Source organism: Vicugna pacos, chromosome 1 (genome assembly GCF_048564905.1).
Source record: "Vicugna pacos chromosome 1, VicPac4, whole genome shotgun sequence".
Lineage (NCBI taxonomy): Eukaryota > Metazoa > Chordata > Mammalia > Artiodactyla > Camelidae > Vicugna > Vicugna pacos.
The window spans coordinates 116678420-116693611 of NC_132987.1; the positions used below are offsets into that span (position 1 = coordinate 116678420).

The following is a 15192-nucleotide window of genomic DNA, read 5'->3' on the forward strand; positions in this document are numbered from 1 at the left end:
AACTTGGTTTCTGCTTGACCATGTCTGCCTCAGGACCCTCAGACCTGGTTCTCATAGCTAATAATGCTTGTATCTCTTTCTAACAATTCTGAACTAACCTGTCACAGCTATTAAATAGGCAGCCAGTGGGGCACCCTTGGGTCAGGCAACTTCTGCTCATCCAGGTGACCACGGCAGTGACCAGCCAGAGGCCCAGGGGGAAGCAGCCGTGTGGTACAGACAGGGACAGGCTCACCCACTGGGGCCTGTAGATGGAAAGCGTTTCCCCTGTGGGTGGTGGGGGTGGCAGGCACCCTGCAAACCCGGAGACACGAAGGAAGAGACATTTTAGATGTTTCACGTGGGAATGAGATATCGGAACTCAACTGTCCTTTTAGGTCTTGACAGCCCATCAGCCCGTGAAAGGCTTTCAAAATGGGCTGGCTTTTCACCTGTCTGGAGTGAGCTCTTCTCAAGCAGGTCATATAACTGAGGCCACCTCTCAGCTTTGTTTCCCTTTTTTTTTTTTTAAATAACAGCATTATTTAGATATAATTTACCCATTGAAAGTATACAATTCAGTGGTTGTGCTATATTCACAGAAAGGTGCCATTTTCCTTGTTTTCTATTATGTTTTATCTTTTCCCACCTATTTCTCCTTTACTACTTTTTCATAAGTGAATATTTTCCAATATAATATTTTAATTCCCTTAATGATTTTTTCAGTATATTTTTGGAGGTTTGGGGTTTTTTCAGTCATTGCTGTAAGGATTACCATATACATTTTACGAGAATGGAGTTCACTTTCCTCCTAAATTCTGGGGAGATACAGAACCATCCCTCCTGAGTAGCTCTGTTCCTCTTCCCCTTCTTGTGTTATTACTGTTACGTATCGTACATCTATGTATGTTATAGGCCAACATTACATGGTTGCAGTTACACTTTTTATAGTTTTATGTCACTTAAAGAAGTTGGAGAAGAAAGGAAAGCAATTGTATGTATTAATAGAGTTTGTCACGTTAGCCTTCTTGTTCATCACTCCTGCTTTCTTCACTTGTGGGCTCGAGGAGCATCTGGTGTCATTTCTTTACTCCAGTATGTCTTCACTTGTGCTGTTATTGTCAACTGTGTTTCAATGTGATATGCCCAACAGTGCAGTGTGTGCCTATTATTTCACACAACTGTTTTTTAAGCCATTTGAAAGAAGAAAGAAGAAATATGCATTTATACCATCTTTTTATAATTTCATAATTACTTTTACCGGTGTCATTTGCATTTTGTATAACTGTCTGGGATCAATTGCTTTCACCCTAAACAACTTCTTTTAGTATTTCTTTTTTTTTAATTATTTTTTAAATTATTTTTTATTGAACTATAGTCAGTTAAAATGTGTCAATTTCTGGTGTAATTTCTGGCACAATATCCCGGTCATTCATATACGTACGTATATTCATTTTCGTATTCTTTTTCATTAAAGGTTATTTCAAGATATTGACTATAGTTCCCTGTACTCTACAGAAAAAATGTGTTGGGTTTTTTGAATGTATTTTTATATATAGTGGCTAAATAACATTTGCAAATCTCAAACTCCTAAATTTATCCCTTCCCACTCCCTTTCCCCTGGTAACCATAAGATTGTCTACCATGTCTGTAAGTCTGTTTCTGTTTTGTAGGTAAGTTCATTAGTGTCCTTTTCTTTTTTTTTTTTTTTTTAGATTCCACATATGAGTGATATCATATGGTATTTTTCTTTCTCTTTCTGGCTTACTTCACTTAGAATGACAATCTCTAGGTCCATCCACGTTGCTGCAAATGGCATTATTTTATTCTTTTATTTTATGGCTGAGTAGTATTCCACTGTATAAATATACTTTTATCTAGTCATCTCTCGATGGACATTTAGGTTGCTTCCATGTCTTAGCTATTGTAAATAGTGCTGTTATGAACATTGGGGTGCATGTATCTTTTCACATTAGAGTTCCCTCCAGATACACAATGAGAAGGGGGATTGCTGGATCATATGGTAAATCTATTTTTAGTTTTTTGAGGAATCTCCATACTGTTTTCCGTAATGGCTGCGCCAAGCTACATTCCCACCTGCAGTGTAAGAAAGTTTCCCTTTTCTCCACACCCTCTCCAGCATTTATCTTTTGTGGATATTTTAATGATGGCCATTCTGATGGTGTGAAGTGATACCTCATTGTAGTTTTGATTTGCTTTTCTCTGATAATTAGCCATATTGAGCATTTTTCGTGTGCCTATTTTCCTTTAGTATTTCTTGTAAGACAGGTCTGCTGGCAACAAAATCTCTCAGTTTTTATCTGGAAGTGTCTTTATTTCTTATTCTTTTATATAAGGTAGTTTTACAGGATACAAGATTCTTGGTTGAGTTGTTTTTTTTTTTTTTTGTCTTTCAACACTTTGAATATAAGAATTAATATACTTTAAAAAAGGAATAAATATACTTTAATCTTCCCCCACATACACTTGAATATAAAATATTTAAAGCAGCATTTGTTTAATAATCCCTAACAAATGCTCATCTAAATGTTTGAGTGAACTTACATTTAAATTAATTGTTTGAATATGTCATCCACCTGTCTTCTGGCCTCCTTTGTTTCTGATGAGAAGTTGGCTGTTAATCATATTGGGGTTCCCTTGTAAATTATCGAGTCATTTTTCTCTTGTTACTTTTCAAGATTTTCTCTTTGTCCTTTATCGCTTCACTATGATGTGTCTGGGTGTGGGTCTCTTTGTATTTATCTTACATGGAATTTACTGAGCTTCTGGTATATGTAGTTTAAGGTTTTTCATCAGGTTTGGGAAGTTTTCAGCCATTATTTCTTCAAATATTTTCCTATTCCTTTCTCTTTTTTTTTCACCTGGCATTCCAGATATGTGTAGGCTGGTGCACTTAATGGTGTGCCACACATTTCTCCAAGACTCTACTCATTTTTTACTATTTTTTTCTCCATATACTTCAGATTACATAATTCCCGTCAATCTTTTTCACTGATTCTTTCTTCCGCCAATTCAGGTAAACTGTTGAGCCGCCTCTAGTGAGTTTTTCATTTCAGTTATTGTACTTTCAACTCCAGTGTTCCTGCTGTCCACAGTGCAAATGAGAATGAGGTCAGCTCTCCCAAGAGTACCCTGCCCTTTCTAGGTGGTAATTACAGATTGTCAACCACTAGCAAACTGTCCAGAGCACAGGGATTGAGAAGGCTAAGACAGATGGAGGAGCAGGTGTGGGTTTTGTGATCCACATCAAGTCTCAAAAAGCCTCCAGAAAACTTTAAACCTTTCGGATGGAGCCTCTTAGACATAAATTTGCCACGGGGACTGCAGGTGAGGGGACTACTTTACTTAGTCAAAAGTTTCGTATCAGAAGTTTAACTTGATAATTGGACACCACGTTCCTTTTGATAAAAAATAAATAATGTTTAGGGACTCAAGCCAGTCAGGGGTTAATTTGATTTGTGCAGAGAAGACAATTTTGTCAAATAGAAATAAATGGGCCAAAAGAAGTTCTTCGATCTAAGATGTACCTATGAGACGCGGTCTTTTTCCATGACCTGGAAAAATGCCTTCAGAAACTCCCCTCCTGGAAGTGGGGACCAGCCTTCCTTTTCAGTCTTGAGCTGTGACCAGTTGCGGACCTCATATGTTTAAACAGCTAAGATCAGGGCGGGGGAGGTGAGACACTTGATTTGGGATACAATTTGTGTCCTGAAGGTGAGCCAGGCATCTGCCACGGCTCAGAAATGGGAATGAACAAGTTTGTGGAATTAAAGCTGAGCGCCAGTCTGAGGCAACCCTAGGTGGTGAGGTTCGACAGCGACTTCGGGACAGTGACCACCGCAGATCCACCCAGCTTGCTGGAGGGCGCGCCTCTAGAGCCATAGCGCGGGAGCCTTGGTGTGTGTTTATTGAGGGGATGCCTCAGCCGATAGGTTCTCGCTTCCAGGTGCTGCCCCCTCTGAAAGTGGAGTTCTGGGCAGAGCTGCCGTGTCCTAAGCAGGTCACAAACCTCCACGTTGAACCTCTAATACTGCTCTTGCCTGGATGACTCCTGGGGGGAGCTGTAATGTGGTTTGGGTTTAGTTTGCTTTGTTTTGTTTGTCGGTGGTGTTTCTTCGGGTATTAAGACTCTCGCACAGCAAATGCAGGCAGGAGCGAGTACCTCGGGGCTGGCACTGGGCTGCCACAGGGAAGAGATGGGAGAACGCAGCCTGTGTTCACACGGTCTCCCCTCCGTCAGAGGGTGGCCCAGGTGCTGTGGAATCAGCTGAACAAGGAGACCCGGGAACATCACATCATGTGTGTGGAGTTGTTCTACCGGCTGCACTGCCTGGCCCCGACGGCCAGCATCTGTGAGGACATCATCTGCCACGCCCTCCTGGACCCCGACAAGGTGAGTCTTTGCAGCCGGTAACCTCCATCCAGCAGTGATCGGACTCCCCACACTCAGGCAGGCTCACCTGTATCTGGTGGGGGTCTTTCTGGGGCTCCGTGGACATCCCAGTTAATGAGCAGACATGGTGCATTAGGAACATTTTAATAAATCAGTAATTTCAGGACCAGAAGGCCTCCTGAAGCATGAGCCATCCCCTGTAGAGTCATATCAAGGCAGGGAAATCTGCCCAGGCTCCCATGATGTTTGCGGGGCTTCTGGAGCTATGGGTGAAGTAGATGGTCGTAGAGAATGTGTTGGCCTTTGAAGCCCCAGCTCGTCTTTGCTGTCAGGTCGTGTCCTATTGTCTAAGCCATTCAACCTGGCACTACCAAGGAGCATGAGGGGGCCAGGCTCTGTGTTTTCCTTCAACCACAGGCCTACGTGTGACCCTGGACTTGGGCCAATGCTGAGTCTGTAATATGCGCTTTCCTAAAAGTGCACCCATGTTAAAGTGAGGATGCGGGTCCTCCTGTCCTCCAGGTCCCACCAGGCACTAATGAGACTCCAGCATCTCTGCCCTGGTTGCTGCCTTTTTCCTGAGCTCCTGTTTGATATTTAAACTGGATTTGCTGCCACTGAGAACAGTGTTCTGTTAAGAAATCAGGTTCTTCACTCTTATTTCTGTCCTAATCAAGGGAACAAGATTGGAAGCTCTGTTTCGATTTTCTGTCATCTGGCACCTGACGAGGGAGATCCAAGGCAGTCGGGTGACATCTCACAATCGCTCCTTTGACAGGTGAGGGAGTCTTCATTATAACTTTCCCTTTGTGCAAAAGGCCACTTTGCAGAAGTTCCGGGTCAGCGTGTCAGGCTGGTGAGAGGGGGGGATGTGTGAGATGGAAAACTTGACCCTGTGTTCTTGATGCAGAGCAAACAATTCCTGTGATCCCCTAAGTGAATTCAGACCAGATAGTTGTGAATACCTGGTAGGAATTTTCTTAATTTGGTCGTGGAGGGAGGAAGCCCAGCACATGTCAGAATCACCCAAGGAGCTTGTAGTATGTGCCCCACGAGGGAGCTTGCAGGGAAATGAAGATGGTCTGGATCTCGATTGGACGGCAGGAACCCTGCGTGTGTACGCTTGTCAGGTCATCAACCACACCCTGAAGACGTGTGTTCTTTTGCAAGTGCATCCTACTCCATGTTGTTGTTTTTTTTAAATTCCCTACCTTGTTTCTGAAGTTGGAGGTGTGGGGTCAGACAGCCTTAGAGAGATGCCAGCTGATTCTGACGCCTGAGCTCCCCAGCCCAGACTTGGGGTGAGGCTTGGGCATCGGGGTTTTATTTTTTATTGAAGTATATTTGACTTACAACGTTGTGTTAGTTTTTGGTGGACAGCATATTGATTCAGTTATATATATATTCTTTGTCGTTACAGGTTATTGCAAGATACTGAATGTAGTTTTCTGTGTTGTACATTAGGACCTTGTTGTTTATCTCTTTTACATACAGTAGTTCGTATCTGCCAATCCCCAAACTCCTAATTTCTCTCTCCTCCCGCATCCCCTTTGGTAACCATAAATTTGTTTTCTATGTCTTTCTGTTTTATAAGTAAGTTCATTTGTATATATTTTTTAGATTCCACATATAAGTGGAATCATATCATATGATATTTGTCTTTCTCTGTCTGACTGACTTCACTTAGTAAGATAATCTCCACGTCCAATCATGTTGCTGCAAATGGCATTATTTCATTTTTTTAATGGTTGAGTAGTACTCCATTGTCTACATATGTACACCACGCCTTCTTTATCCAGTCATGTGTCCATGGACATTTAGGTTGCTTCCGTGTCTTGTCTGTTGTAAATAGTGTGGCTATGGACATTGGGGTGCATGTAGCTTTTTGAACTGTAGTTTTCTCCGGGTATGGCATCAGAATTTAGAAGCTCCCCCAGTGACTCTAGCTGAAGGCAAGGTTGAGATCCCTGGTCCTTCCTGCCTGGGTCCTCAAGCCCAGCCTGGATGAAGCTTTCTGAGGGCATCCCAGCACACAGGGCCCTGAATGCCGACCCGACGGTGTGCTTCCATACCCCACCCCCACCCCGCAGGTCCCTGTTCGTCGTGCTGGACAGCCTGGCCTGCACGGACGGCGCAATCAGTGCTGCCGCCCAGGGCTGGCTGGTGCGGGCGCTCTCCCTCGGCGACGTGGCGCGCATCCTCGAACCCGTGCTCCTGCTTCTGCTCCAGCCCAAGACCCAGAGGACCTCCATTCACTGCCTCAAGCAGGAGAACTCAGCAGGTGAGCACACCACACGGGCTGGGTGCTGGGCCAGCTGTGTGTCGCCAGAACCCTGGACCTGGGATTGAGGAAGGGGTGGCCTGGACTCCAACCACCCAGTGTGACAGTCAGGGCACTTTGACCTACTTGGTGGTTTTGCCAGATTCAAAAGGTACAAAGGTATTTTGTATGGACGTTTAAATCCTAAGGCTCAGATGAACTGGCACTTAGGAATGCCAGGTAGTGAGTGTGTTGTTCTCACTGAAAAATCTAATTTTTTTATGTTATAAAGGAAAATTTTTTAAAAAATTTACAATAAAAATAGCTGAATCTTGATTCTTGGCTAGAAAAAACAATTCAAGGGCATCTAAGGTAGGAGGAGGGGAAAGCAGACTGTCCACCCAGAGGTCCCTAAGGCCAGCCCTTCGCTCAGAAAAGATATCTGATGTCTGGCGGGAAATGAAGTTTGGGTTGGCCAGGCTCGCAGTTCTCAGACCTGGGGCGGGAGAGCTGAGGTTGCCCCCAGGTCTGCACGATCAAGAATGTGGCAATTTGCATGAGGTCTCATCCGTTATACTTGACCTATAAAAATTACTTCTGCTTGGAACCGTCAACAACAAGGTAAGTGGTTTTTTCCTATCCCCTCTCTAAGGTTCTTTCCAGCTGTTAACAGCTAATCAGAAACACGGAAGTCAACCTTTGGGTTCTGAGAACTTTGAGAGGCATCTTTAACACAGATTTAAAAGAGTCAAGGTAGAAAGAAGAAAAGAAAAAGACTAAAATAAAACTGATGAGTTCATTGCATTTCAGTGGTTAATACCTAGCACAGTTTCTGAACTGACGTTACTTCTCACAGTGGCTGTATTTTATGACTTCCTGCAGTTTTCTAAGTGATGGTTTTACAAGTTTTAATTAGTTTGTTTGGCTTACTGGGTTGTAAATACTCACAGTCACAGTCTTATCTTACAGAGAAGAGCTGCCTAACGCCTAAATAAGCAAAGATTTCTGAGGTGGCTTCCTCTTTACAGGGCTCCTTGCCTAGAACTATAACTTCCGGTTTTTCTGTAGAGGGGAAAGCTGGCTGCCTTCTCAAAGAGGAGACATTTTATTACTCCACATCCTAAGAAAGTAAAATTCAAAGATGTTTAAACTAAGCACCTTCTTAAAAGTTTGGCTTCCATTTATGGCAGCTAAATTTTTAAGTGTTCCCTTGTTGTAAGAGGAAAGTTTTAACTCCACGGTTCGTTGAGTTTTGAAGGTCTCTTGGCACCTCCTCTAATTCCTCTAATCAAGGTTTAATGCTACCTGCCTAATGAGAGAAAATGTGTTTTCTCTGCCATGCTCTTTCCCTGGAAGCAACTAGACGTGCTTGCCCTGCACACTCCCTCTGTAATCTAATTTTGAAATACTGTTGTACACATCAGGCAGCTCATCTATTTCTCATATCTTAATTCTCCCTTTTTTTCTAATCTGGCTTAATATGCATGGACTAGATTTGTTGAAAGTTGCATATTAAAAATATTTGGCAACACCAAAGATGCCTGGCTTTTCACTCCTTTTTAAAAGACACCTGAGCACCTTAAAAGATTGTGTATTTTCTGATCGCAGAGGGACTAACATGCTTGTTTTATAAATTGGAATAATTGGAAAGAAAAAGTACACGTGAAAGTCCTTGTGATGCTGGCTGGTACAGCACGTTACCGTTAATGGTGCAGCAGATACCCTTCCAGACTTCTTCACTGCTGCGTATAATTCCCTCCTGTAAATGGGCTCATCTATACAGCTGGATTCTGCAGCTTGGGTTTTTTCTTTTACTTAATATATCATACACATTGCTCCATATCAGTACATGTAGCTGTATCTTTAAAAAACCCAAACAGTAAGTAGCATGTGCTGTGAGTTTGTCAACCCGCCTCTTCCTATGGATACTTTTATTTGCTTTCCTGTTTGTTTTTATATAAAACGTTTCAGTGATACGCTTTTAGCTTTGAAAACCTTCTGCTGATGTTTCTGTAGGATAACTTTTTTGAAAGGAAACTCCTGGGAGAAAATGATAGGCATTTTTTTTTAAATCACCCTCCCCCAAACTTGTGATATTTATGTTTTCTATGACAGTGTAACTAAATTATCCAATTTCTTGAACATTTTAAAAGACCTGTTCACTTTGCATGTCTGCCTTCCTTTGGTAATGTAATCTAGACTCTAGTGATGTCATTTCATGGGAGAATTTTATTTTATTTTATTGTGTTGTTTTTTACAATTTTTTATTAAGGTATAGTTGATTTACGGTATTACGTAAGTTTCACGTGCATGACATAGTGATTCACCATTTTTAAGGGTTTATAGTTATTATAACATATTGACTGTATTCCCTGTGCTGTACAATATATCCTTGTAGCTTATTTACTTTATACATAGTAGTTTATACCTCTTAAACCCCTACCCCTGTCTTACCCCTTCCTCATGGCAGAATTTTATTAATATTGATCTTTCTGCCTGGCTTTAAGACAAAAATCACTCTGGAACTGACTTATCCTAAGTGATCTTCCTGTTCTGAAGTCGTCTGTCATCTTGTAATTTTCAGAAGACTGGCATCGTTGGTTTAACAGGAAGCACACATCTTGCAAAGAGGCATGGGGCGCTCCTGATCTTCAGGAGGGCGGCTCTGCAGAGAGTGCACCCCTGAGCCAGCTCACCACCGTGGACCGCGAGGCCATCTGGGCCGAGGTGGAGAAGGAACCAGAGAAGTGCCCAGCAGGCAGCGAGCCGAGCGAGGAAGACCTTCCCTGCTCCGCACACCTGCTGGACGGGACGGCCTGCGGCACCCTGGACAGCAGTGAGCACACCGAGTCTGCGGACGCCGAGTCCGGCCCCACAGACAGCGAGAACACGTCCTCCCTCTCCTCCCCTTCCCATGACCCACAGGAGCTGAGCAGTGGCGAGCACTGCTGTGCATCCATCCCCGGGGCCAGCAGGGCCCCCCACAAGCGCTCCACTCTGCTGGCGGCCTTCCAGGCAGAAAACCTCAAGTCCAACACCAAGTTGAGCCTGACGCGCGTGGACTCAGACAAGACCCAGGCTTCAGAGTCGCTCTCCAGTGACGAAGAGGCTGACCTGGAGCTCCAGGCCCTGACCACATCCAGGCTGCTGAAGCAGCAGCGGGAGAGGCAGGAGATGATTGAGGCCTTATTCAAGCACATCCTGCTCTACCTGCAGCCCTACGACTCCCGGCGAGTGCTTTATGCCTTCTCCGTGCTGGAGGCCGTGCTCAAAACCAACCCCAGGGAGTTTATTGAGGCTGTGTCTGGGACCAGCATGGACACCAGCTCCACCGCGCACCTAAACCTCATCTCCAACCTCCTAGCTCGCCATCAGGAGGCCCTCATTGGCCAGAGTTTCTACGGAAAGCTCCAGACCCAGCCTCCCAGTGTGTTCCCCCACTCTCTGCTGCTCGAGCTCCTCACCTACCTGTGCCTGAGCTTCCTGCGAAGCTACTACCCTTGTTACTTGAAGGTCTCCCACCGAGACATCCTCGGCAACCGGGATGTGCAGGTCAAAAGCGTGGAGGTGTTGATTCGAATGATGACGCAGCTGGTCTCAGTGGCCAAGTCAGCCGAAGGGAAGAACGTGGAGTTCATCCACAGCCTGCTGCAGCGGTGCAAAGTCCAGGAGTTTGTCCTGCTCTCACTGTCCGCGTCCATGTACACGAGTCAGAAGCGCTATGGGCTGGCCACGTCGGAGCGAGGCAGGGCCCCGCGGGAGGACAGCATCTTCGAGGAGAGCCTCATCAACCTGGGCCAGGACCAGATCTGGAGCGAGCACCCCCTGCAGATTGAGCTGCTGAAGCTGCTGCAGGTGCTAATCGTCTTGGAGCACCACCTGGGCCAGGTGCAGGAGGAGGCCGAAAATCAGCCGGACCTGTCCCGGGAGTGGCGGCGGACGCTGAACTTTCAACAGGCCATCAGCGCCATGCAGTACGTGCAGCCCCACCCCCTCACCTCGCAGGGGCTGCTAGTCTCGGCCGTGGTGAGGGGCCTGCAGCCGGCCTACGGCTATGGCATGCACCCCGCCTGGGTTAGCTTGGTCACGCAGTCCTTGCCGTACTTCGGGAAGTCCCTGGGCTGGACAGTGACCCCCTTCCTTGTCCAGATTTGCAAAAACTTGGACGAGCTGGTCAAGCAGTATGAAAGCGAATCGGTGAAGCTCTCCATCAGGTATGGTGAACCCTTGGATGCATTCCTGTTGCTTTAATGACATCTTTTGTCACAAATGGCTGATTTGCTCTAGAAGCCAATTGGTGGGTAATTTCAACCTAATCAAAAGCCTAGTTAGCCTTGTCAGGAGGGGTAACTAAATGGTCAGCTCTTCTATTTTTAATTCCTCATGGCTACCCAGGCTAGTTCTGTGTTACAGGACAAGTCAGTCACTGTCCATTATTTTTGCAAAACAGAAATAAAAATGTGAATCCTCATCACAGAAATTCTGAAACATCTGGAAACATTTTTCCAAAGTGACTATAAAAATGTAAATCAGCACAAAAGATGCCTGTCATTATTATAACAATATCCCATTATGAGAGCCCCAGGTTCTTCTGAGTGATATCTCTCTGGTTTCTATGTTTATATGTAGGATTAAAAACCTTTATGGCTTCATTCTTAAAAAGTCTCAAAACTAGTTTCTCGTTTCTTCACCAAAGCGTAACCTCCAAGAGGGAAAACATTTCTCCGGATTATCCACTCACTCTTCTGGAAGGTCTAACAACCATTAGTCATTTTTGTCTTTTGGAACAACCCAACCAAAACAGAAAGGTAAATTATTTTTTCCTGAGTTCAAGACAGTTCTCGTATACTGTTTTGTCTTTGCTGGGGTTATGTCTGTTCAAATAAGAAATGTATTTATGTGAGTAATACAAGTGAACATGCAAATGTTAATGAAAATGAACACATGCAAATAATGTAAATGTGTATGTAAATATATGTGCAAATATGCACAGGTAAGTAATGCAAATGTGGTTTTGTTCTTGCTGGTACTCCCTGTAGGCAAGTGTAGCTCTCCACCAGGAGTGGATAAAAATGTATCTTTTTTCCATGTTATTTTTTCCTTGACCTTGACCTGTAGGAAGACATTTTAGCTATTGATAGCTCTGTCCTATCTGGGATTAAATTTTAGACTGCAGCCTGTGCTTTGGTTGAGTGACTGGAACAGTTTGTAATGAGGGGTTTCAGAGTCACAGACATCCATCCATCTTTGAAAGAAAGTCTTGGCTTTAAATGCTCAGGGAGGGAGGCATTTTACTTCCAGACCACATGTGGGACTTGCTTGGAAGAGCGCACCAGCGCATCCCACCATCCCACCTCATGGAAAGGGAAACGACACCACAGATGGAGACGAGTCTCATATGTTCATTTTCATTTTTAGACCACTGCTATGAGTGACCCTACCAATTTGAAAAATGCCAAGAATGCTATTCTGGAAGAACTGCCTCGAATTGTTAACACCATGGCCCTTCTCTGGAATGTTCTCAAGAAGGAGGAGACTCAGAAGAGACCTGTCGATCTCCTTGGAGCCACAAACGGATCCTCTTCCATTTACTTTAAAACCACCAAAGTGAGAGAGCTTCCTCTCTGGTTTTATTATTTCCTTTTCTTGTATTGTCCACTGAAAATTAAAATATGCAGGAATATATACACACATAATCAAACCTAATGTGCTCAGTGAATCCCAAGTTAGAAGTAAGTCGGAAGTAGAAATCTCCAGTTTGTTTATTAGAATAAGTTTCCTATTCATAGAAAGAAACGCTTTTTGAGTTGTTTTGTTTATTTTTTCCCCTTTGCCCTTCTTTTTTTAAAAACAAAAATAAAATCCCTGGGGGTTCCAGCTGGGTTACCTGAAGTCTACAAGCAGTTTCTCTCAAGCATGTCTACTAAGACAGTTTCGCCCTTATATTCTGCTTTTAGTGGTGCCTTGAACACATTGAGGTGTCTTTGAGTTTTTTATTGAACCAGAAGCACACAGCCCAGGACAGATCTAGTTCTGTTCCCCAACCAAACTTGGGTCCACTCCCTTGTGTGCAATGAAGCCAATCTACTGGGTTTCGGTGAAGGAAAGTGCAGCATGCATTGTAGGTGCCAGACAAGAAGTGTGGGCAGCTGATGCTCAAAAAACCCGAACTCCCCAATGGGTTTCTGGGAAGAGCTTTTAAGGCACGTGGTCATTGTGCAGTTAGCTGCTTCCATTTGGTAAGGGTTTTAGTGTCTGTAAAACAACTCAGGGATGTAGTGAATGTAAAACAACATCAGATACTGTCATCTGTATACTTCAGGGAGCAACTAAAGATTCTGTGACTGCCATGTGGCTGATCTACTGTTTAAATAGTCACCAGTTCTGGCAAAAGTACTACTTTTATCACTACATGTTCACATCCTTTCAATCATTAACTTTTGAACCAAGCGTCTGTGACCGGGGAGGCCTGGGAGAGGACAGCTTTTCTACAAACAAGAGGCAGGCAGAGGACATGGGGAGGAGTGGTCTGTCCTGGGAAGGCCCCGCAGGGTCCTGCCCCATTACAGTTCACTCTCCCTTGGAAGCATCCAGGCACGTGACTCAGTCTCTAATTGCCACGTCTAGTAGCTAAGAATTATCTGGCCCTGTCTCACATCAGCTGAGCACCTGTCGGTGCCAGGTGGTGTCCTCAGGGCTTACACTGGCATCTGGCAGCCCCGGTTAAACAAAACAGACCAGAGCACAGGGAGCCAGCTCACCTGGATTCAGCCTCCTGCTCAGGTGCTTTGTGGGACTCTGGACAAGTTCGTTAACCTCTCTGTGCTATGGTTTCCTCAGCTGCAAGCACGATGCCAGGCATCATCCGGGTGCCCTACGTTTATTGGCATATTTAGTCTTCACCTATGATGGATGTACTATTATTGTTCCTTGATTACAGATGAGGACATTGGGGTGTAGAGAGAGTAAATGCTTTGCCCTCAATTGCACACCCATAAGCAGTGATGCTGGAATTAGACCCAGGCAGTCTGACTCCCAGATCGGCGTGCTTTTAGGTTCTGTAACTCACAGGTAGGCTGCAAAATGTTCTGTCAGTTCCAGGAATGCCCTCTAAGGGGATCTGCTGTATTCCAAGCTGCCACAGGAACCTGCTTAAATTAAGCCTAAAAAATAAGTTCTAAAAAGGTTCAGAAAATCCGTAGGCACTCACCCTGAGCTTCAGTTTTCTCATCTGTGAAATGAGTCTGTTACTAGTAGACTGCCTCAGGGGGCTGAGGGAAAGATTCATTGTGATAACGGCTAACATTTATTGAGCACTTAACTCAAGCCCTCCCTGAAGGACCCGAGGCCTCCAGCTGAGACCCCCGCAGTCTCTCTTGAGCAGAAACCGTGGTAGGAGGGAGGGGACATCTCCATCCCACGCTCATTTGTATCTAAGGTGATTCTAGACAAAGACAGTGGGGACAGAGCCCAAAACAAATTCATTCATTCGACAAACATTTGACAAACAAACGTTTATAGCCCAGTGTTTAAGACAGTGGAAGTAAGTCCTTGTCCTGCTGGCAGACACAGGCAGTGTCAATGTAAAAGCAACGCTGAGAAGTGCTACAGAGAAACGAGGGCGCTCTGACCCGTGCGGCGCAGGAACCTGACCGGGGCTGGGGGTCGAGGCGGCCTTCCTGAAGCAGAGTGGCTGAGCTGGGACCCAGCTTGCGGGGCGTTGATGGGGTGGGGGGTGTTAGAGGCCGGGGGACACGCAGGATTTACAGAGGGAGAAACGAGGTTTCGTGAATGAAAAAAACCCATGTGGAGCAAAAGGGAGGGTGACGGGTGCTGTCCAGGGCCATGTTGTGGGGTTGTTTTTAATTGGTTACATAGTGAAATTAGTTAAGTGGTACGTATTCCTGGAAGTTGATAAAACATCCTTCCTGATGAACATGAGCCCTTCCTGGGCTGGTTGACGTGGGGGCTTTCAGCATGGGAACAGTGCCGGCCCCACTGTTTGGTCCCCCCTTTCTCACTGTGTCTGCAAGGCCTCAGGTGGCTGCTCGCAGGTGGTATTTATCACCTCCCTGGAGTCTCTTCTTGCTCAGCTCAGCTAGCATCTGCCCGTCCACCTGCGGGCCCCCCATACTTCTCCTCCAGCCCCTCCCCTTACAGGGACTTGCTAGGCCTGGTGCTGGGAGCACTAAGATGGACCCCAGGGCTCCCAGGGTTTACAGGTGGCGGTGAAGCATGTCGTCCGCCGAAGCCCTGATTCCGCTCTTCTTTTCTCTATTTTCCAGACCATACGGCAAAAAATTTTAGACTTCTTGAACCCCTTGACAGCCCACCTTGGAGTCCAGTTAACTGCAGCCGTTGCAGCCGTGTGGAGCAGGAAGAGGGTGAAACACCACAGTAAGACGAAGGTAAAGCCGGAAAATCAAGGCGGTAGCTAAACTTACTCTGACAGAATACCAGAGTCACATGTCATCAAAGGTGATGTCAGAGACCAACACGGGAAACTGTGAAAGTAGTTCCACTGCTTTAAAAGCACGCA

At 45.2% G+C, this 15192-nt stretch overlaps 1 protein-coding gene across 2 annotated transcripts in view; it reads left to right on the plus strand.

Annotated features, from left to right (window-relative positions):
- The window catches only part of DOP1B (DOP1 leucine zipper like protein B), a 103445-nt gene that overhangs the window by 51872 nt on the left and 36381 nt on the right, over positions 1–15192 (plus strand). For both annotated transcript variants that reach the window (XM_072969030.1, XM_072969035.1), the window contains exons 16-22: positions 4241–4393; positions 5071–5171; positions 6484–6674; positions 9238–10867; positions 11350–11461; positions 12072–12260; positions 14939–15061. In XM_072969030.1, the coding sequence (XP_072825131.1) occupies positions 4241–4393; positions 5071–5171; positions 6484–6674; positions 9238–10867; positions 11350–11461; positions 12072–12260; positions 14939–15061 (2499 nt within the window). The remainder of the gene's footprint in view (positions 1–4240; positions 4394–5070; positions 5172–6483; positions 6675–9237; positions 10868–11349; positions 11462–12071; positions 12261–14938; positions 15062–15192) is intronic.